Here is a 24,463-nt window from a genome sequence, read left to right on the forward strand (position 1 = left end):
TACTGGTAGACTATATCATTCATGGAAAATAAAAAACTTTGGCTTTAATAAGTAAAAACTATGACTTTAAAAAAATAAAATAAAATAAACTGGAAACTAGGAGGTAGATGTTGTCTATGCTCTTCGACTATTAGTAGTATTTCTTCAGGTGCTCTGTGTTCCATGGATGACTCAGTTTTCTTCCGTCTAACATCTCCAAGTAGTACGTTTCCTTCCTATGCCATGAAATGATTCTGTATAGTCCTTCCCAGTTAGGACCCAGTTTTCCTTGGGAGGCATCCTTTGTAGCGCCGAGTACTTTTCGTAAGACCAGATCTCCCACTTGAAAATCCCTGTGCTTAACCTTAGAGTTGTAATGTTTTGCCATCATGTCTTGGTATCGCACTAGTCTTTGTGCAGCTGCTGCCCTGACTTCGTCTACAAGGTCGAGTTATAAACGCAAAGCTTCGTCATTCTTGCTCTCATCATAGCTTTCCACATGGTAGCTTGTTAATCCTACCTCTGCCGGTATGAGGGCCTTTATACCATACGCCAATCGAAACGGTGTCTCTCCTGTCAGTGTTCTCGTCGTTGTCTTGTATGCCCATAAAACACTTGGAAATTCGTTTGGCTATATGCCCTTTGCCCCCTCGAGCCGGGTCTTGATAATCTTCAACAAGGACCGGTTCGTGACTTCAACTTGTCTGTTGGCTTGCGGGTGGGCGGGTGATGAGTAGTGATTTTTGATTCCAAGCTGAGAACAAAAGTCTCTGAATGTATCGTTGTCGAATTGTTTCCCATTGTCTGAAACGAGCACCCTCAGAATTCCCTATCTGCAAATAATACTTTTCCACAAAAAACTACGGATGTTTTTCTCCGAGATAGTAGCCAGAGCCTCTGCTTCCACCCATTTGGTGAAGTAGTCAATACCAACCATCAAGAACTTCAGCTGTCTCACCGCTGTTGGGAATGGACCCATGATGTCTAACCCCCATTGTGCAAATGGCCAAGGAGCCGTCATAGGGGTAAGTTCTTCCGTTGGCTGCCTAATGAAATTTCCAAATCGTTGACATTTGTCGCAAGCTCTAACATATGTGTGGGCATCCTTTTGCATTGTTGGCCAGTAGTATCCTGCTCGGAATAGCTTGTGCACTAGAGACCTTGATCCAGAATGATTTCCACAAACTCCTTCATGGACCTCCCTCATCACGTAGTTTGCTTCTCCGCAGCCGAGGCATCTTAAATATGGTCTGGAGAATCCTCTTTTGTATAGGACGTTTTTAATCAAGACGAACCCGGCAGCTTTAACCTTCAACTTTCTTGCGTCTTCTTTGTTATCGGGCAACTTGCCTTCCTTGAGATATGCCATAATTGGAGCCGTCCAACCTTCTTCATTGCTTACCTCCTGCATGCTAATGTCATCTAATAACGATGAAAGCTGGACGAAGGACAATACCTGTTCAGGGACGATCATGGGTTCGGCCGAAACTGCCTTTGCGAGTCGGTTTTCTTCTTGGTTCTCCTCTCTTGGGATTTGAATCATCATGAATCGAAGGTCATTCGTTCGACCCTTCACTTCCCCAAGGTATCTTTTCATCCTCTCATTCTTACAATCATAACTCCCATTAACCTGACTGGCCACGATTTGAGAATCAAAGTAGACGACCGCCTTCTTAGCTCCTGCCGCTATTGCAAGCTCCAGTCCCGCAACCAGGGCCTCGTATTCCGCTTCGTTGTTAGTAGTGGTGAAGTCCAGACGGATCATGCATTCAATCTTGTCTCCTTCCGGGGTGTGGAGTACGACTCTAACACCCCCAGCGTGCCTATTGGAAGATCCGTCTGTATGAATTCTCCATATGGGCGTCTCTTCTGCCCCCTGCTCTTTTGCGGTAGTGAATTCGGCAATGAAGTCTACCAATATCTGTCCTTTCACTGCCGTCCGTGGCTGATATTAGATATCGAATTCACTTAGCTCGATCGCCCATAGAGCCATCTGTCCAGCAGTTTCAGGATTGCTCATTGCTCTCCGTAAGGGTTTATCTGTCAGGACGTTTATGGTGTGTGCTTGAAAATATAGCTTGAGCTTCCGAGCCGTAGTCACAAGAGCAAACGCGAGTTTTTCCATCTGAGGGTATCTCTCTTCTTCTCCTCTTAGTGCCCGGCTTATAAAGTACACGGGCTTTTGTACCTTTCCTTCTTTTCTGATGAGTGCTGCACTGACCGCAACTGATGAGACGGCAAGGTACAGGAACAATTCTTCCCCCGGCATAGATGGGCTAAGCAACGGCGGAGCGGAGAGATATACCTTTAACTCTTCAAATGCCTTTTGGCACTCGTCTGTCCATTCAAAAGATTTCTTCAATGTTCAGAAGAATAGGAGGCATTTGTCCGTCACTCTTGATACGAACCTGTTTAAGGCTGCTATCTTCCCGGTCAAGTTTAGTACTTCCTTTACCGTCCTTGGAGGAGACAGTTCCATAATCGCCTTTACTTTCTCTGGGTTGACTTCAATGCCCCTCTGGGACACCATAAATCCCAAGAATTTTCCTGTGGTTACTCCGAACGCGCATTTGTGCAGATTCAGCTTCATTTTGTATGTCCGAAGAGTATTGAAAGTCTCCTGGAGGTCCCTCAGATGATCAGACACCTTTACGCTTTTTACCAACATGTCATCCACGTAAACCTGCACGTTCCTACCAATTTGGTGCGCGAACATTTTGTTCATCAATCTCTGATACGTGGCTCCCGCGTTTTTAAGCCCAAAAGGCATTACCTTGTAGCAAAAAAGCCTCTGGCTTGTTACAAAGGAGGTTTTTTCCTGATCAGTCTTATCCAATTTGATTTGATTGTAACCGGAGAAGGCATCCATGAAGCTTAAAAGTTCATGTCTTGCGGTGGAGTCTACCAGGGTGTCAATGCGTGGGAGTGGGTAACTGTCCTTAGGGCAGGCTCTATTCAGATCCGTGAAGTTGACACACATTCTCCACTTCCCATTGGACTTCTTGACCATTACTACATTTGCCAACCAATCAGGGTAGTACACCTCGCGTATGAAGTCTGCTTCTTGTAGCTTCTGCACTTCTTCTGCTATGGCTCGATCTCGTTCGGGAGCGAACACTCACTTTTTCTGTCGCACTAGAGAGAAAAAGGGTGACGCGTTTAACCTATGAACTATGAATATTGGATCTATTCTTGGCATGTCCTCATGACTCCATGCAAAAACATCTTGGTTTTCTTTAAGGAATAATGCAAGTGCTTGTCGGACTGTTTGGTCGGCGAGGGTGCCGATTCTGGTTGTTCGGTCGGGCCTAGAATCATCCAATTGTACTTCTTCCAACTCTTCCACCGGTTCTGCTTGTTCTCTATTCCTCAATGTTCATTGCTTGTAGGTGGTTATCCATTTCCATCATGGCGACGTAACATTCCCGTGCAGCCACCTGATTTCCCCGTAGTTCTCCAACTCCGTATTCGGTGGGAAATTTGATCATTAGATGGTAGGTAGAGGTGACAGCCTTCCATGCATTGAGAGTGGGCCGTCCAAGGATGGCGTTATACGCTGAAGAGTAATCAACCACGAGAAAAGAAACATCCTTGGTTATTTACTGTGGGTAATCTCCCACCGTCACAGACAACGTGACGACGCCTAAAGGATAGACCCTTGTTCCTCCGAAGCCAACAAGAGGTGCATTCGTTGGGACCAGTCATTCTTTAGCAATCCCCATTTGCTGGAATGTGGGGTAATAGAGGATATCTGCTGAGCTTCCGTTGTCTACCAAAACTCGATGCATGTTGTAGTCCCCTGCCCGTATGCTGACCACGAGCGTGTCGTCATGTGGGTGGTGAAGGTATCGCGCATCCTCTTCCGAAAACCCAATGCTGGGGCTATCCCGTCGTGTTGCTTTTAGTGAGGGACTTGTCGACTGGACACTTTGAACCGTTCGCAAGTATGTCTTTCTGGCCTTTTTGGACAACTCTGTAGAAGTAGTTCCCCCTACAATCATCCGTATATCTCCTACAGGTGGTTTGGGATGCTCGTTTTCCCGTCGGGGATTCTGTTCCTGGAGTTGATCCATTCTCTCCTTCCTCACAAACCTCTGCAACCTTCCTTGCCTGATGAGGGCCTCAATTTTTTGCTTCAAGTCATAACAGTCCATCGTATCATGGCCATGATCGCCATGAAAACGGCAGTATCTATCTCTTGGCCTCTTGCTCGGATCTCCCTTCAGCTTGCCGAGAAACGTCAAGGTTCCTTCATCTTTGATTTGCATTAACACTTGGTCAATTGGAGCTGTGAGGGGGGTGAAGTTCGTAAATCTTCCCGTAGGCGGTTTGGGTCGTCGATCTTCCCGTCGTTTTCTGGTCCTTGCCATTTTTCATCCTTTGTCTAGTTGTGTATCTTCTTGTCTTTCCCTCTTTCTGGGCTTGTCCTCTCGAGCTAGCAAGGCATTTTCTGCGTTCATATACTTCGTCGCCCTGTAAAACACATCGAACATAGTCTTTGGGTCATTCTTGTATAGAGAAAACAAGAACTTACCCTTTCGTAGCCCGTTTATGAATGCTGCCACAAGTATCTTGTCATCTGCCTCGTCTATCGAGAGGGCTTCCTTGTTAAAGCGGGCTATGTATGATCTTAATGTCTCGTCTTCTCGTTGCTTAGTATTCAACAGACACGCAGTAGACCTCTTATGCCGATGACTCCTGATAAAGTGTGATACGAACTGTGCGTCTAATTCCTTAAAAGTGCTGATGGAATTAGGTGTCAGCCTACTATACAGTCCCTCGCAGGCCCTTTCAAAGTGGTGAGAAAAGCCCTACACATGATTTCGTCTGGTACGCCCTGAAGATGTATTAGGGTTCTGAAAGATTCTAAGTGATCCAATGGGTCCTTGGATCCGTCGTAATTCTCCACGTGAGGCATGCGAAACTTTGGAGGAAGGGGGCATGAATTCACGAGCACTGTGAAAGGCGAATCTGTTCTATGGACTAGGTTGTCCAGGTCGCTGGAGACTCGTCCTCTAAGGGCGTTCATCATCACATCCATACGTTCCCTCACCTCCTGCATCTCAACTGCTATGTGAGTCGGCAAGGTGTCTGAGACGGATGGTCGGTTGGTCTCCTGCAGCTCCGGTCTAGTCGGAGCGTTGCTACCCTCAGGCCCTTCCGCGTTCCTTCCTTCTGGACTAGCACCTTCCTGGTCTTCTTCAGGTGCACTTTGGTATGCATTCCTTTGTCGCAATTACTCTTCTAAATCATGATTCTGCTTGGTGAGGCGCTCAACCGCCACTGCAAGTGTTTGGACTTGCCTCTCTAGAGCTATAGCATGCAGTTCATCGCCTTCATTGTTGGTTGTTGCCATCGATCGAGTGAGTACCATGCAACTTTTTGTCTAAGGAATAGAGCAAAGGCTAAATAATCTTTCCCACAGATGGTGCCAACTGATGATGCTGAAAAAATCACCAGTAAGCTGCAAGCACTCCCCAAACCGAAGCAACACCTGTAAAAAGAAAATAGAGGACCTAAAAGAGAGCACCGATGTGGTGCCGGCCAAAAACCCTCCGAAGGTCAAGTTACAGTTTTTTTACAACCCTAGAGTGCTAGAGTCAAGTTAATTATGCGTACCTTGTTTTGTGAGGGTTTAGGGGTATTTATAGTAGCGTAGGGCCTAAATTCACGCATTGGTCAAGAAGTTCTTTCCTTCTAGGAGAGTGACTCGTGGATTTTGCATATCTCTTAGAATTCTTTTCCATATAGGAGTCTTTTATTACGATCAAACGTGTAACGCAAGAACATCTTGTGTTCACACTTGTGTGGAGATAAAGCAAAGCCATATCAAACATATCGCGTGATGTATGTTGATTTGAATTAGGAGTCTATGACACCTAATCAATACCCGTCGGATATCTAATGTCGACACCGTCCAATATGTGTCCTTGTAATATCAATCCGTCGTCTAACCTCATGTCAACATCACTCCATCGTGCTTTGTGAAAAGAAATCCTTCTTTTACTTTTATCCTCTTCAAGTTCACCAATCAAAAAATGGGTAAATTTCATAAACTTGCCCTGCGATTTGTGATAATACCAGTTAGGTCCAAAACATTTTAAAACCTATTAATTTGGTCTTCAAAAGACAATTTTGTCCCTAAACATACCAAACGCTGTTAGTGATTCTCTCTTCTCTCTCGTCCCTCTCTCTCTCTCTCTTAGACCTCTCTCTTCTCTCCCTTCATCCCTCTCTATCTATCTAACTGAACCCTGGTCACTCCTAGAAAAACCTCCATGAATACCCCTTACAAATAATTCCAAAATACCAGAAAAATCAACACAGTAACAACTCGAAAATACCCAACCCTTTTTGAATACATAAAAAAATAGTAGCAAAATCTCACTGAGGGTCCCTTGAAAATGCTACAAAAAAAAAGGCACAAAAAATATCTTTCAATACCAATAGAAACCCAAAAAACAACAAAAATCCAAGCCAAACAAGACAAATAATCCTTTTGTAAATTCCCAATGAAATCTCCTTAAAATATGAACAAAACCCCCCCAAAAACCAGCAAAAATCCCAGCCAAACAACACAGAAGATCAACACAACTCCAACTGTCAACCTCTTAAGAGAAAAAACACACCATATCACAAGATCAACTTCATCCTCTCCTGAAGAAACACTACCCAAATCTGAAATCCAAAGGCCTTTTGCCGCAATCCATGACGTCCCCGCAAAGAGGATGAGAGAGTCTGTTGAAGGTGAGATCTAGATTGAAGCTCCGCCACCACCATTGCGTGGATTTCGATTTGAGAAAGAGAGAGAGAGAGGGATGAAACTCCGTTGACGGCACTGATGACGTCAAACTTGTTGTGGGAATTGGGAGGACCCTTGCATGGTGGTGTTGTTGATGCTGATGACCAAGCTCATGGGTTTCGTCATGGATAAGGTTTGGTTAGAGAGTAAGCGAGAGTTTTGAGAGAGAGAACTTAGAGATGAGAGTTTTTTTTTTTTTTTTTGAGAAACAAAGAAGAGAGAGAGAGAGAGAGAGAGAGAGAGAGAGGAGTAACGGGGTTTGGTCCGTTAAGGACAAAGTTGTTTTTTGAGGACCAAGCTGGTGGGTTTTAAAATGTTTTGAACCTAGTTGGTATTATCACAAACCTTATAGTGGGTTTGTGAAATTTACTCAAAAATTGATCAAATACTTGTTTGCCTACAAAAATTCCAGTCGGTGCACTTTTTCATCATGACAAATAAGCCTTGAATATGGAAAATTTAGGTTGTGTTTGATATTAGCTTAAAATGCCAGTTTTTTTTTACTATTTAGCTTATGGAAAATTTAGGTTGTGTTTGATATTAGCTTAAAATGCCAGTTTTTTTTTACTATTTAGCTTATTTTTGCTACTATTTATCTTATTTTTCTATTATATATGAGTCCCATTATACTTTTTGGTACTATTAATGGATCTTATTGTACTATTTCAGCTACCTTTTAACTTTATCTACAGTATTTTCAGTAAAAATATTTTAGTTTCAGCTAAATAAGCTGTTCCAAAATGGACTCTGTGATGGAATATTTAGAGTCCATTTGAGAATAATTTATTTAGCTGAAATTGAAAACTTTTTGCTTAAAATACTGTAGATTAAACTAAAAGGTAGTTGAAATATTATAGTGAGACCCATGAATGGTATCAAAAAGTGCAATAAGACCTATAAATAATAGTAAAAATAAGCTAAGTAGTAAAAAAACTAGCATTTTAAACCGATGCCCAACGCAACCTTAATTGACACCCTGTTTTTCAAAATTTAAGTGTTTTAGTTTGATTCAATAATACCGCTTATCCTAGTGAGTTTTACGGGCCCATTGGACCAGAAGCTTCTTAAGCTTAAGCATTCACTTTTTTGGTTAGAGACCAACGCCTTGGGGCTAATGTGGGGTCCGCCCAAAGACCTATTGGTTTAAGTAAATATCTAATGTATTCTTCAAGTAGAAGTCATTTTTGGGGGAGAAATTACGCGTTTTTGGGATTTGCGTGCTCCCTAGTTAGATATTTATGACACCCAAAATTTAAAATAAATAACCCTTATTTGTTTTTGTTTTTTTTTTAAAGATATTTTTAGCAAATATATATATATATATATATACGCATATATATATTTATGTTAAGGAAGTTAATTTGACTCTTGAATATTTTTATTGGAAACACAAGAATGTGCTAACTAGTTAAACTACAATACTTTTAGTAACTCTTATTCATTTTAGTTATGGGTTTGAAGACGAACTTTCAACACGGAAGTGAAAAATAATGAATAGATTTTATTTTGAATCTATCAGGCATGAAACGGTTCACCTGGAGGAACTTGAAAAGAAGAAGAAGAAAGAATATCATTTTCAACTAAATATAATTTTTGCAACAACTTTTGCGGTAGACCCTTCTCAATAAGTTAGAAAAAAGTTTGGTGCGATAAAAGCATATAGATGCTTAGAATAAGATTCATATCTCTCTCTCTCTCAATTATTAGGTGGATTTTTTTATTTATTTGCATCTTTGCCTTAGGTTAACACAATTTTTGTGTTCTACTTTAGGTTGATGTGATTTAGTTTTATGTTTTAAGTTTTTTTTTTTTTTAAATTCTATTTGATTGTTAAATGTTATTCTATTGCATTATAAAGAATTAAAGATAGTATATAAGAATATAATATTATTCTATCACATAGCATGATTTAGATAATTTGATATTTATTGTTTTATCTTTTTTTTTTCTTCTCATCTTAATTTATTCAACATTTAAATTTAGCTACATTCTCCATATCATTAAATTATTCATATTTTCTCTCCTTTTTTATTTAAAAAAAAATTAAACATATAGTATTTTACTTAAATTCAAATAAATAAAATTATCTTCATCAAATTGTGTTCATTTTTTTATCGTTTACACTTTCTCTGACTTTTTGTCATTCCCTTTACCTTTTTATCTTCCTGCTACCCTTTATCTTAATATTACTCTCCATCTTTCCCTTTATCTTCCTATATTTTGTTTCTTCTTATTATCATGATCTTAGTATAAATTTGTTATTCTCTCTTCCATTTTATGCATAATTTTCCCCCACAAAAAGTTAGTTCTCTTTCTTTCTCTCTCCAATTTTTGGTGTATTTTTTTTTTCTTGTATTTCTACTTTAGGTTGATAAATTTTTGTGGTCTTTAGAAAATACTAATTCTCACACCCAAGGCATCAAAGAAAATATAAAATACAAAATAAATGCCAATTTAGAAACATTAAAATAAAAAAAATTAATGATGATATCAAACTAAATATATCATAAAGAAACTAATAATGCATATTTAATGCAATAGAATCATAGTCAAATTGTGGAAAACGATAGGTTGCCCATGAAGAAATAGAGAGAGAGAGTAATAAAGAGCAGATAAAAATTAATGATAATATCAAATCAAATGTCAATTAGTATCCGTTAATTGGAAAACAGAGAGGCTATATATATATATATATATATATATATGAGTTTGGCTTACCTTTAGTATTTTTTTTAACTGGAGTTCTCTTTTTATTTTAAATATACAATGACAAGTGGTAGTGGGTTTAATCTCCACATTTTATTTAGTTATTAGTGGGTGGTGTGACAGTTTCTTATTAAAATAAAAGGAGATTCCAGTTAAAAAAAATACTAAAAGTAAGTCAAACTTTCTCTCTCTCTCTCTCTCTCTCTCTCTCTCTCTCTCTCTCTCTCTCTCTCTCTCTCTCTCTCTATATATATATATATATATATATATATATATTTCATACACTATTACTTTTGAAATTATAATGAATGATGGTTTAAGTCTCTGTTATGTAAATTATCAATCAGTAAATATACGAGATCATGAAAAAAAAAAAAACGATAAAACTAATTAACTACTATCATTATAGAGTACTAGTCTATTGTTTTACACATTTAAAGAAGTTTTTTTTTTTGGAGAGAATTTCAACCTATGATGTCCGCTCAGATCTCTTATACAACTATTAAAGACTTTACCAGTTGAGCTAACTGGAACCCACACACATTTAAAGAAGTTGACTGTATAGAGTTTACTTTAATGGTACACCAAAAGATTCACTACATACGTACAAACATACACACACATACATATATATATATATATATATATATATAAAAGGTTTTTATTAACTTAAAAAATAAAGAAAAGTAAAACAATAATATTAATAAAAAAATATGTTTATTGAGATTACCTTAAAAAAAAATTATTGAGGCTCTACTGGCGGGTCTGCGACTAGTTAAAGCTAAGGACAAGGACTGCATCTACTTAAATCAGCAGGTAACAAGCGATAAAGAGCTTTCAGCCTTTCACAGTTCACACCACAAACAAACTCATCTCTTTTAGTTTCCTAGAGCTTTTTTTCCCAATTTATTTCCATTGCAAAAACGAAGGACATGGCTACTGCGAGCCTAGTGGGAGGAGCATTTCTGTCTGCAGCCCTCAAAGTGTTGTTTGCCAAGATGGCATCACAGGAGGTCGTTGACTTCATCCGGGGAAGAAAAGTCCCCGATACACTGCTGAAGAAGTTGAAGACAACATGTCTTGCCCTTCATGCTGTGCTCAATGACGCAGAGGAAAAGGAATTCACAAACCTACAGATCAAAGAGTGGCTTGATGAGCTTAAAGATGCTGTCTACGACGCAGAGGACCTTTTGGATGAGATAGCTGCTGAAGCTTTGCAGTGCCAGTTGGAAGCTAAGAGCAAGGTAAGGAATTGCATCACTTGTACATTTACTTGTTCTGAACAAAAACTAAAATCAAAGATAGAAGAAGTCCTTGTCAGGCTAGATGATTTAGCAAAGCAAATGGATCTTATAGGTCTGAGAGAAGGTGTTGGACTTGGAGGGAAGCCTTTACTAAGAATAAGATTGCCCACCACTTCTCTGGTAAAAGAAACTAGAATTATTGGTAGGGATGATGTTAAAGAGCCCATAGTCAACTTGCTGCTCTCAAATGATGCCAAAGGCAATGAACACCTCTGTGTGATTCCCATAGCGGGCATGGGTGGGATTGGCAAGACCACCCTCGCTCAACTTATTTACAACGACCAAAGAATTACCGAGCATTTTAGCATTAGATTTTGGGTTTGCGTTTCAGAAGAATTTGATGTGGTTAGGATCACAAAATCAATTCTTGAGGCTGTCACTTCACAGAAATGTGACACTACAGACTTTAATATGATCCAAACTAGATTGAAGAAGGGTTTGATGGGAAAGAAATTTTTACTAGTTCTTGATGATGTATGGAATGAAAATTATGGCGACTGGGAGCTCTTGAAGAATCCCTTTAAATACGGAACATTGGGAAGTAAAATTATTGTGACAACACGCAATGAAAGTGTTGCATCAGTTACCCGACCTATTCAAATTTTTCACCTTGATAAATTATCAGATGAAGATTGTTGGTGTTTATTCGCAAATCATGCCTTTGAAAATGGACACTATAATGCATACCCAGAATTAGAAAAAATTGGTAGAAAAATAATTAAGAAGTGTGATGGCCTACCATTAGCAGCAAAAGCACTTGGTGCTCTGTTGCACTGTAAACTAGATGAAGAGGAATGGTATAAAATTTTGAACAGCAAAATTTGGAGTTTGCCTAATGATGGGGGTGATATTCTTCCAGCTATAAGATTAAGTTACAATTACCTACCCTCTCATTTGAAGCGATGCTTTGCATATTGTTCCATATTCCCAAAGGATTATGAATTAAAAAAGGAAGAAGCTGTTCAATTGTGGATGGCAGAGGGCTTCTTGCAACAAGTGGACGGGAATAAAGAAATGGAAGAGATAGGCAATGAGTACTTCCTTGATCTCGTATCGAGATCACTTTTGCAACGATCAAATGGAAAAAAATTTCATTTTGTAATGCATGCCCTTGTTCATGATCTTGCTAAATTTGTATCTGGGAGATTTAATTTTAGATTGGAAGGGGACTACAAAGATAAAATTATAAATAAGACTCGGCATTTTTCATACTTAAGATCACAATATGACACAGGGAAGAAGTTTGAGGCTCTTTATAAAGCTAAGCATTTACGCACCTTCCTTCCATTACAATTACACAAAGCGAATGTGGACTTATACTTAACAAAGAAGGTACCACAAGATCTATTGCTAATGCTAAAATGTCTACGTGTACTTTCTCTTTCTCATTACACTAACATGATAGAGTTGCCTGAGAGAATTGGAGATTTACAACATCTACGCTACCTAGATGTCTCTTGTACTAAAATTGAGAGTTTGCCTTGCTCTATATGTAGGTTGTGTAATTTACAAACATTGAATCTATCAGAATGCAAATTCCTTGTTATGTTGCCATCAGATATGCAAAAGCTCATTAATTTGCGGCATCTGAATATAACTGGAACTAGCATACAAAAGATGCCAATACATATGGGTAGATTACAATGTCTTCGGACTTTGACCAAATTTATTGTTGAGAAGGATATGGGATTCCAAATTGGAGAGTTGGGGGAACTTTCAAATCTATGGGGAGTGATTGTGATATCAAAGCTACAAAATGTGATAAACCCGACAAATGCTTTGAGTGCAAAGTTGAAGGCCAAGAGGCACCTGGATGAGCTAACATTGGAATGGGATGCTGATTACAATATTTCTCTAAGTGAAAGAGACATACTCAACAATCTCCAGCCTCATACAAACTTAATAAAGCTTGTTATTAACAACTACAAGGGAACAAGCTTTCCAAATTGGATAGGAGATCATTCATTTTCAAATATCACAGTTGTTCATTTAAACTATTGTAGAAATTGTCCCAGTTTGCCATCACTTGGGAAACTCCCCTCTCTTCAAGAACTTTCCATTGTTGGATTTGATGAAGTTGTTAAAGTAGGTCCTGAATTTTATGGTAGCAGTTCTTCTAATATAACACCATTTCGATCACTGGAAATATTGAAATTTGAGAGAATGTTGAAGTGGGAGGAATGGTTTCCTTGTGAAGGAGGAGTTTTCCCGCGTCTTCAAGAGTTTTATCTTTGGTATTGTCCGAAACTAAGCGGAAGCATACCCAAGCACCTACCTTCTTTAACCAAATTTCATGTTCATGAATGTTCACAGCTTCAAACTTCTCTCCCAACAGCTCCTGCTATGCGTGAATTGACATTAAAGAATTGTAATGATGTGTTTTTGAAAGAATTGCCACCTACATTACAGACACTCAGAATGGGTGGATTCAATAACTTGGAGTCTCTGTCAGAGGGAGTGATAGACTGCAACCTTTGTCCTGAAATGTTAATAATCTTTGACTGTCCTGTGCTTAAGTCTCTTGCTCATGTTGTTCTATCCAGTCCCACTACACCAAAAGTGCTTGGTATCTATAAATGTAGGGAATTGCAGTTCCCATTGTACCAGTGCTACTCTTCCCTTAAGAGATTGTTTATAAATGATAGCTGTAGTTCTCTCATTTCAATTCCTTTAGACACCTTCCCGAAGCTTGATTATCTCCAAATAAAAAGTTGTTGCAACATGGAGTCCCTTTTAGTTTCGGAGGGACATCAACCAATTGATCTGGTGTGGTTGGAAATCGAAGATTGCCATAATCTTGTAGCTTTTCCTAGTGGAGGATTGTTGGCCCCCAATCTCACACGGTTAAAAGTTAATAATTGCCCGAGTCTCAATTCACTCCCCCAAAACATGCATACACTTCTACCGTCTCTTGAACTTTTGGAAATTATAAATTGTCCGCAAATTGAGTCTTTTCCGGAAGGTGGTCTGCCATCCAATCTAATTAATATTAGCATCGGTGACTGCAAAAAACTTATCTCCACTAGAATGGAATGGGGTTTGCAAAGACTGCAGTGTCTTAAAACATTACTATTTGGAAATGTTAATCTTGATTGCTGGGATGTTGAGTCCTTTCCAGAGGAGGATTTACTACCCACAAGTCTTAGAATTCTTGCCATTGTTGGATTTCGAAAATTGAGATCATTAGACAACAAGGGGCTTCAACACCTTACCTCTCTTCAACAATTGTTCATCGTAGGCTGCCCTGAGCTCAAGCACATGTCAGAAGATGGGCTGCCTTGCCCCATTTCTTATCTAGAGATTGAAGATTGCCCTTCATTGACGAAACTATTCCAAAGGAAGAAGGGAAAAGAGTGGCGCAACATTGCTCACATCCCAACCATAAAAATCGATGGCCAAGTCATTATATGAGCCATAAGTCTAGACGACATCCAACCCCATTTGACAATCAGGTATTTGTTTATTCTACTTGCATTTCTTTTTAATTTTTTATATAATTTGTTTTGAAAATAATATTAATACTGATAAAAGGGGAAAAATAGGATTTCTTAGATGCCAATATATGTTCTTAACTAAGTATTCTATCCACTCTCTTTTGGTTCATTACAGTCCAACTGTGATGCGATGTTTGTGGAAATAATATGAAACAGGTCTACTATTCACTTGGGATCATGTACAATCCATGTATTGTTAGTGTACTGAATTTTTTTTCTTGCCTATTCAAATGTTCTATAATCACAAACAATGAAATTCTTGGTCTGCAATTATCCTTCCCTATTATCCCCCCCCCCCTTCCTTTTGCAGACTAATTTTTAATGAGCTGTTGCATGAAAGCACATTTATATATTGTCTTGACATTCAAATGGAATTTGGTTTCAACATGAGATTGAACATTTGGATTTGGTGCCTTCTTCCTTTCTTTTCTACAGATATCTGAGTCCTTTGTTTAATCAATCCTATGAAATAATGGAGTGAGAAACAATATTTGAAACAATGTTACTTGCAAAATTCTTTGAGTTAATCTGAAGCATCAGCCTCTAATTTTCATACAGAAGCATGGAAGTGAAAATTTTGAGGCTAATGCAAAAGTTCCAATTGAAACTATGTGGGCTGCTTGCAAGTCATGGAACAAACAAAATCCATGCTGAATGGATCGTGCAAATTTAAGGGGTTAAGCTCATCCTTCCAACCTTAGCTTTAGTGTGCCATTATTTTCAAAATTGAGAAGCATTTTTAACCACATTTTTTGTTGCCAAAAATAAAATTGTTTAGTTTTGGCAACCATGTCCTGCATCTTTTGTGCTTTAGCAATAATGTCAAGTTATATTCCATTGAATCTGAATCCCTCTTGTTGATTTTCTTAACATTTAAAAACAGAAATCTATCGTTTAGAGTACATTCATCTCAAGAAAAAGTTGAAGCATTTGAGAAAACGATAAAAGACGAAAAAAGAAGAAGGATTTCTTGTAAGATTGTTAGTTCATTGTCTTATTATGTCAGAATAATGCTGGAGTTCTCAAGTTTCTATGGGTTCTTTTGTAAGCTTATTTCAATTTGTCAGCAGCAAGTGCACAAAATGATTAATTGAGTCCTTTCCTCACGTTCTAGCAGGAACAGGTCAACGTTTGATGGTAGACAATGAACTCTTAAGAGTGTCAAGTGCCACACAAGTCTTGCCACTCTTTGCGTTGGGTGATTTCCAAATTTGAGATCATTGAACAAGACCTTACCTCTCTTAGATTTGTGGATCAATGACTGTCCTGAGCTCAAACTCGTGCCATAAGAGCAGTTAACAAAAGAATTGCAAAGGAAGAAGGGAAAATAGTGGCGCAAGATTATTCACATCTGCTACATAAAAATGGATGACCAAGTCAGGTATTTATTCTACTTGACCAGCTAAGTTTCAATCTTGATGTCACTTATTTTTCTTAAAAGTATCTAACATTCTCAAAAAAAAAATTTATTAAAAAAAGGGTAATGAAATCAGTTAGATGACTTCGCCAAAAAATAAAATAAAAGAGATGAGCGTTTAACACCCATGTCACTAAGGATTCTATATCCTTCTCTTCCGATTAGCCTACCTTGCAGTAAACAAGACTGACTCAAAAAGTGAAAAGACAATGTATATTGAAACATTTTTATCTACTACAAAAAGTTTTGAATATTTTCCAAATGGTTTACTTCTAAGTTCTGATGATTTATCATGCCAGACATTTTCTTAACTAGTTCTTTGTTCCACTGACTTCTGGGTTCATTAGGATCCTACTTGGATATGCTACCTATCAAAACAAGAAAAGGATCCTAATTGGATATGCCATGCTGTTGAATGATTCTGCCTTTGTCTCCCATGCTCATTGAAAGAATATGGTCACCTTCTAATTTTCTTACAGAAGGGCGGAGGTGCGAATTTAGTTGCCAAAATTTCAGGACTAAAGCAATTCCAATGAAAACTATGGGAGCTTCCAAGTCATGCTAAGACCACCTCTCCTATATGTCCCAATTTAAATCAATTTTACATAGGGGAGATATTACCGTACAGGTTAGGATACTTTATATCTTCATTATTTACTAAACATAACGGAGATATTACCATATAGGTTAATATACTTTATATGTCTTATATACCCCAATTTAAATCTATTTTACATCATCAGATACAACAAACTAACTACCTCCGGGTGGAGATGGGTTTGCTAAGACTACCTCTCTTTTAATTTCAGGAACTGGCGGAGGACATGAAGATGTGTAGCACTCTTTAAAAGAAAGGTTGCTGGTTCTGGTTATTACTTCTCTTCCCAATTCTAGACATCTCAGCAAGGCTCAGCCCATCAGAACTAAGATATCCTAGTTGAAAAGTGGTATCTAAATCATTAAGATAATGTCAGTTGTCAAATGCACAGGTGACTAGTGCCTAAATTCATCTCTTTTCCCATTTCTTTTTATCATTTATATACAACTTTGTTTTGTTTTAAAACAATATAAAGACTGATATATGTCAGAAAACTTTCCTCTATTGCTGAAAAAACCATTGTCTAGAGTGAATTCATTGCATACAAACATTGAAAGCATTTTAGTGAATGAAAAGGATTTTTCTTCTTTTATATTTTTTTATGGTTGGGGTGAGGGTTGGAGTTAGGGGGTGTTGGGTGCTCACTTTTTTATACTTTTAATGTATTGGTCATACTCTTTCTTTTATCTTTATTAAGTGATTCATCTGTATGACAATCTTGGTAAGTGAAACCATCAAAAGCACTTTTCATGGATGAAATATCTACTGGCTTGGAAAGTTTGACAACCTTTTTAATTGTGAATTCAATCAAGCAATATGTTTACATTTTGATGCAACAGCTATCTCTCTACGGCAGCTCACACCGTAGACTTGTCATTTTTTTCTCCTTTCTATTTTCCTCTCCAATGACCACATTGTATACCAGGTGCCCCATGAACTGGTTCTTGAGTTTTTTGGGAATCCATGGGCTTTGGATGTCCTGACTGGACGGCATGACTGACTTCTGACAAAAGGCAAGTGTAAATTGCAGCTCTGATAAATGCTAAAAGAACATCTAAAAGATGGGCCTTACATGTGGTCCATGAGAATTATTTGTATTCAACTGATTTATCATAGATGACATTCAGGGAAGATCAGGAGCAGTACTAGACACCATGATTAGACCTACATTTTGTCATAGTTCAGGATTTTGCCAAGGCATTCCATTCATTCCATGTTGGAAGGAGACTAAAAGTCAAAGATGAACTTGCTTTGAAAACTACACAAGTATGGTGTTAGCACAAAGGGGCTGTTGAATGCTCGTGTCTTACAAAGAGGAACTCAGTTTTCTACTTCTTCAAGCTGGTGAGAGTGGAGGTAGACCTTATTTTTACTGTTTTTTTTTTTAGCTTCCTAAAACTTGATTTTGATTAATACTTTTTCTCTGCTTTAAGATTTCAATAGTGGCACTGATTACAACAACCAATGGAGGAGTTTAGAGTTTAGATGGGTGCTTTGTTCTTTACTGTGGTGGTGGTAGTTATGTTTACTGGATTGTCACAAATGTCCATGACCACTGCATAGGTTCCTGTTTTCTCCAAGCAAAGGGACTATCTCTGTATATGCTCTTCCTTTTACGGATACTCAAGATCACTTTCACATTAGTAGAAGTTGGTGCTTGGGTCATCCTCGCCTATTATGTTAATGGATTTGATCCAATGTTAGAAGGTAACAAGTTAAATGTACTGAATTTGTCTTGCTTTATGAGATTTGTTTGGAACCTGTTTTTCTCTTCTTTAAAATATATGCAAATGTGGTCCCTGCTGCAGGTTGTTTGAGAAGTACATTCTTCTAATACTTGAATGGCTTCTCATTTTTTCCATAATTGCAGCAGCAAGCTTGGTTGTTGCTAAAAGGTTTGGGTCATTGACAAATCTCTTGCTTTCGCATCGGTGGCTTCATCCCGTCAAGAGGTATGTTATACTGAATTGATAATTTTACATAATCTTTTCACAATATTACACTATACATCAAGAATGCTTCTTTCTTCTCTTCATTTCTGCATGACTAGACCAACATGGCCCCCCCATGGTTTAGTATAAATTTTACTTAATCTCTACCTTTTTACCTAATTTGACTACTCTTTCATAATAAAGGTTCTCCCTTAACTCAACCATCCCACATGTTTATTGTTATTGCTTATTGGATACGGGTTGGGGCGTTGATTGGATTCATATTACTTTCAACATCTATTTCACTCTAGCTCTCACTAATCTCAACTTTGGGAATTGTGTAACTGTTTTTATTCATTGGTTTGGTGATAACACAGAAATAGAAGCCTAAATTTGTGTAAAGATAGTGGCGTGACATCATATTTTAGTTAAACTAGTCGCAGACCCGGGCATTGCGTGTAATAATTTTTAAGATAAAATATTATTTTAGTCTCTAGACTTTATAAAGAGTTTTTATTTTTTTTTTTATATATAAATAGTTTTATCATATTTTTCATAATCTTGTCTATAACATTATTTACCATTATCATATATTTATTGGTTGATGATTTGCATAACATAGACATTAAATAAGAAGTAGAACTATTCGTTAAATTTTTTTTTAGTCATGGTGTATGAAGATTATGATTTCATATATATATATATATATATATATATATATATATATATATTATTTCCCTAGTCAGAGTGTGATTGGTTTCAAGTTTAAATTTTGTATTATTATATTTAATTTTTGATTTTATTGCACTATAAAGTTTTCAATGTCCTTTGTATAACCATTTCTATTTTATTTTTTACTCCTCTTGAGCACCTTTTTATTTTCCAAATAATGGTTATTAATTGATATTTGATTTAATTTATATTTTTCTTCCTTCATTTATTCTTTATTACTTTGTATGTTCCCATGCTAATTGTAAATTTTATGGTTATCAATAAGAAATAGATATCGGGCTTAAATAATTATAGATGTAGTTATGTTAGTGGTATGTCAAAGGGGGGTTTTTTTTTTCCTTCTGATTTTTCAAGGAAATACGAAAGACATTTCTCTAGTTTGGTCTCAATCAATTAAGATATCCTAATATATTTTCTGAAGTAATAGTGAGCCTTAAATTTTTTTTAATGTATGAAGTGGTTAGGTTAGTAGTATGTCAAGGTTTTATAAAAAAAAATTAAAAAAAATTCCAAGGAAATGTAAAAGGCCTTTTTTCAAAAAAAAAAAAAAAATTATGACTTATTGAATTGTAGAAATATGATTGTTTTAATTACCTTGTTTATAGATTTCATTATTAAATTATAAACATCTAAATTAAAGTAGATGAATATATAAATGCAAAATTATATGTAAAGTTACAACCGCACAAGATAAATATGTATAGATAATTTTTTTTTTTCTTCATGAATCATTACTTCATTGTTTACTTATAAATATCTAAATTAATAAATTTTTTTTTGAAAAAAAATCTAAATTAAAATAGATTAATAGAGGTAAAATTATATGAAAAGTTAAAACTACCCAAGATGAACGTTTAACCACTTGTAGATGTGTGTTTTTTGAAAACTAAAAGTATATACAATTTCTTTAGCTGTAACTATATAACTATGCAAATATTGTTGCGAGTGGTTCCATCATTTGCAAATTATCAAGTTTGGTGACCTTACAAAACAAATATTTCATTTTGCAAGAAATTTTACACAAACTCCTCTTTTATGATAACTTTTTTTTTTTTTGCCGAAACAACCTAAGAATATTAAGACTTAAGTTAACACATGTGGTAGTTATAAATCACGTTAGTGATATGAAAAATAGAAAGGTTTAAATATTTCAAAGACATTTTTAGTAGATTGTAATATAAAACATTTTTTTCTCAATATTTTATGTAACTTTTCCCATAAGATCAATATTGTTGGCATCCTTTAAAGATGATACATAATATTTTTGAGAAGAATAAAAAGAAGCAGAGACGATACTAACACATAATATAAAATTATTAAGTTTGCGTAATTTAAATTTGTGGCAAAAAAATATTAACGTATCTATGATAAAAGTTTTTATTTAAATGATATATAGTAGTTCATATTTTTTTAGACTTGATTCAAAAAGTGCATTCTCCATAGCCTTTTAAGTGTACAAATTGCTCAATCTATGAGCCTAGCCACATACAAAGGGTGCTATCTAAATTATAAATTATATGACCATTTATCACACAAATATATTGATTCCTCCAATGTATGGTAAAGGAAGGTAGGTTTGTGTCTAGCCATTTTTTTGATTTGTCCTGCATAATTTAGTAGTATGGAGGATGTGACTGGATTTAAATGTTGAATAAAATAAGATGAGAGGAAAAAAAAGAGTAAAAATAAGATATATAGTAATAAACATCAAATTATCCAAGTCATTCTATGTAATATAATAACATTATATTATTATATACTATATGCATAATGTAGTAGGATAATATTTAATCAAAGAGAATATAAAAGATAAAAACTTAAAACACAAAACTAAATTGCATTAACCCAAAGTAGAATTCTAATTAACACAAAATTCATCAACCTAAAGAATTGATGCAATAAAAAAAAATCAAGCAAAAAATGAAAAATAAATTGAGAGAGAGAGAGAGAGAGAGAGAGAGAGAGAGAGAGAGAAGTAACATAATTTTATGAGAAAACTATGCATAGAATGAAAAAGAAAATGTCAAATTTATAGTAAGATGTTGAAAATATGAAGAGTCAAAATAAAGGAAGATCAAAAGGTAGAGAAATAATGATATTAAGGTAGAAAGTAGTGGAGAGATGAAGAGGTAAAAAGGAGGGAAATTTTTGGAAAATTAATAATACAAATAATGGTTAAAAGATATTTTAATTTTTAAATAATGGAGTTTTTAAGTCAACTTAAATGAGAAACTGTTTAAAAAATATATATAAGAAAAATTGGGAAAAAGTTGATGATGTGGCTGCTGATGTGACTTAACGTGAGCATAACAATATTAAATACTAAGCTTTAGCTTTTAGTAATATATAGATTTCCCAAAATATAAACTCTAGCTCTCACTAATCTCAACTTTGTGAATTGCATAACTGTTTCTATTCATTGGTTTGTTGATAACACAGAAATAGAAGCTTGAATTTGTGTTAATGTTGGGAAATTTAGACCTCGATTGATAGAATTAACAAGTTTTAAATCGAAGTTGTTAATTAGATTTATTATATATAAAACTTGTTAAAACAAACAAATATCAATATCATGTCAATATTACGCACAGCGGAAAAGTAAATAAAACAAGATATGATGACTCAGGAAAACCAATAAAACAAACTAATTTCACAGTAAAATACCTGGGGGAAAACCTTCTTGAAAATCAATTCACTATAGTAAAAAGAAGTTTCAGATCTAGTATAAAATCTTTGTCCTTAGACTCTACAATCTTCGTCGATGAACTTACAACAAAAATCTTCTACCGCTTCAGAACCTCTGAACTCTTCAATATATGAACACCACCCTTTTGATGCACGAATCTCAATACGTGACTAACTAATGATGCACGGCTCCCAGTACGTGACATACTCCTTTGCACGAATCCTAGTACGTGACTCACTCATCAACTTGAGGAAGAAGAATGTTGGCTGCAAAGTTCTTCACTTCATCAACAATGAAGATCAAGAAGTATTTGGTTATAAAACCCTAAGACGCAAAAGGCGCAAAAGACGCAGTAGCTTCTTTTAGAGAAAATAAGGCATTGGTCACCTTTTGCATGTGTTCTCTTTGTATTCTCTTATGTGACGACTTTTAAAATAAGCCTTATATATGTCTAGGATTATGAGAAAATAAACCCTAAACATACATGTCAGCATGGGCCAAAAATCAGATCTAGAAATCTGAATTTCGTAATTCTCGATAAAAAGTATCTGTTAAGCAGCTGTCGAGTTTTAAAAACCAACACTTTATTACTTGATTCTTGGACAGACTTGCATGACTTTAACACTTGAACTTGAAACCTTGTTTCTTGAAGCATTAAACACATCCTAAATCTACCCAATTACAAGTAAAGTGTATTTTGTCAAAGGATTAGCCAATATATGATGACATATATTCCTAACATGAATCACATATGTTCTAACAGTTAAGATAGTGGTATGACATCATATTTTAGTTAAATTTCCCAAAATACAATTTTTTTTTTTTAAAATATACATATTTTAGTAAAGAATAATTATTCTTCATTTAGAAAAAATTAATAATCAAACAAATGAATGGTTATTCTTAAGGAATATCTATTACATTACAAAGTCTATTAGAGTGTACCAAATGTACCTAAGAGTGGAAAGAAATACTCATCTGAAACTGAAAGTGCAGAAGCTTCTATCAAGGCTAATATGGTAATAGGAAAGGTGGAATGGTCTTCCAATTGCTTTATAAAATTACCTATTCATTCGACCTGACGCTGTTAACTTATTATGTCATAAACATTGGAATAGATAAAGCTTCTTGTTTCAATTTTTCAATTTATTAAAGTCCAAAAATCTAAGACCTGATTGTTTGATCTAAACTTTCAGGAAATGAAGAATCATGGTTTACTAGAGGACAAGTTAGTGCTTCGAAGGGTATAAGTAGTGCTTTGAAGCCCAATGTTCTCACAACTCTGATGGGTATTAAGCACTAGCAGCGCTGTAAAGCAATCTGGATGTGCATGCTCGTGCATGTTGAATGTGCAGTTTTTCTTTAGTAGTCTTGGGCACATGTCTTGAACTTCAAATACATATAACAAAACACTAATTTTGTTCACGATTTGCCAACTTAGCACTATGAATCATATATATATATATATATATATATATATATATATATATATATATATATATATATATATATATATATATATATATAAAACTGATTTCAACAACTGGAAGATGCATATAATGATGACACATGTCACTTTGTTAAGACATAGGACAATAAAACATGTCAAAACTCCTAAATCAATATCAATATATATATATATATATATATAAAAGTAGAGACTTTATTGTGTGAGGGTCTAAGCTTTTGCCAAGTGGCAACTCCTATGAAGTTTCTCTACAATCATTCAACTGTCCCATTAATTGACTGAGTTTACACCACAACTCTCTCTCTCTTCTTCATGTGTTTTAGTATACCAAATGTTTCAGTTTTTATTTTATTTTATTATTATAATAAAAAGGGATACTAATAACTAATGAGATCGAGATAGATAATCTTTTAGCATTTCTGTTGCCTAAACTACACAAATCTATATATTTTATTTACTATAATCATTATTATTTTATTTTATTCTATGGGAATCCTTATTATTTTATGGTGATGAATTTACATACAAACATCTCATAAACAAATTCCCCCTCCTCTGTTAGTCTTTTTTATTTTTGTATGGCAAGTTTTTATGTTAGTTATATAAAAAGTTTTTGCTTTTATGATTTGTAGATGCATTAATTACAGCTTGCCTCTAAAATGACGTTTTGGTTTTTGCCTTTTTGTTTTCACATTATGTACATTACCAATACTCTGCTATAATGATTAATGTAGGGTTTCTAAACCTTTAGCTTCCCAACATCTCTCTTACGCTTTGCCTTCCCCTCTCAACTTTGACCATATGCCTCTATTCTCTTTCTTTCTCTCTTAAAAAAACTTTATTTCTCTGCACAAAAAAAAAAAAAAAAAAAAAATTTTTAGTTAAATTTCCTAAACTACTGCTACTCTCAAATTTTGTTTCCATACTTACAATTTTTTAAAACACCAGACCAATGGAAGAAACCTATTGCTCTTGTGATCTTTTGTTGTAGCCAGTGGCTATCCATCGCACATTAAGTGACCTTGACATGTATGAGTTCAAGCTATCTTTTGATACTTTCAAAAATTCATTTATTCACTTACAATCGGTAGGATTAAGATCATGAGATTCTGTGTTTTGCTATTTTCTTTTATGGGTTGTGTTATTGTGTATATCGATTTTCAAAAGATGCTTGAAGTCTAGAACTAAGAAGTTGATAATTGTTTATTTAGTGTAAAAGTCTTACTGTCATTGTCCTTTCAAGATTGTTTAATCTTAGCATATGACTTGAGTAGACTGGTCTTTTCAATATAAACAAAAGCTAAACATGTTGTAAATTATAAATTGGATTATAGGGATCAAGCAAT

The 24,463-nt window shown here is 35.6% G+C and overlaps 1 protein-coding gene across 6 annotated transcripts; it reads left to right on the plus strand.

Moving 5' to 3' along the window:
- The first annotated feature begins 10,349 nt into the window (after nucleotides 1–10,349).
- LOC142607406 (putative disease resistance RPP13-like protein 1) lies at nucleotides 10,350–23,074 on the plus strand. 6 transcript variants are annotated; one of them, XM_075778876.1, is made up of 9 exons: nucleotides 10,350–14,243; nucleotides 15,400–15,666; nucleotides 16,050–16,330; nucleotides 16,512–16,691; nucleotides 17,226–17,313; nucleotides 17,428–17,644; nucleotides 17,734–18,007; nucleotides 18,171–18,252; nucleotides 22,846–23,074. In XM_075778876.1, the coding sequence occupies exon 1, from the start codon at nucleotides 10,420–10,422 to the stop codon at nucleotides 14,200–14,202; it is 3,783 nt and encodes a 1,260-aa protein (XP_075634991.1). In that variant the 5' UTR covers nucleotides 10,350–10,419; the 3' UTR covers nucleotides 14,203–14,243; nucleotides 15,400–15,666; nucleotides 16,050–16,330; nucleotides 16,512–16,691; nucleotides 17,226–17,313; nucleotides 17,428–17,644; nucleotides 17,734–18,007; nucleotides 18,171–18,252; nucleotides 22,846–23,074. The 6 variants fall into 6 exon arrangements, with proteins under 6 accessions (XP_075634991.1, XP_075634996.1, XP_075634990.1 ...); XM_075778881.1 differs by having other exon boundaries at nucleotides 15,403–15,666; nucleotides 18,109–18,252; XM_075778875.1 differs by having other exon boundaries at nucleotides 15,403–15,666.
- Nucleotides 23,075–24,463: the final 1,389 nt, after the last annotated feature.

Source organism: Castanea sativa, chromosome 8, assembly GCF_040712315.1.
Source record: "Castanea sativa cultivar Marrone di Chiusa Pesio chromosome 8, ASM4071231v1".
In the NCBI taxonomy this organism is placed as follows: Eukaryota; Viridiplantae; Streptophyta; class Magnoliopsida; order Fagales; family Fagaceae; genus Castanea; species Castanea sativa.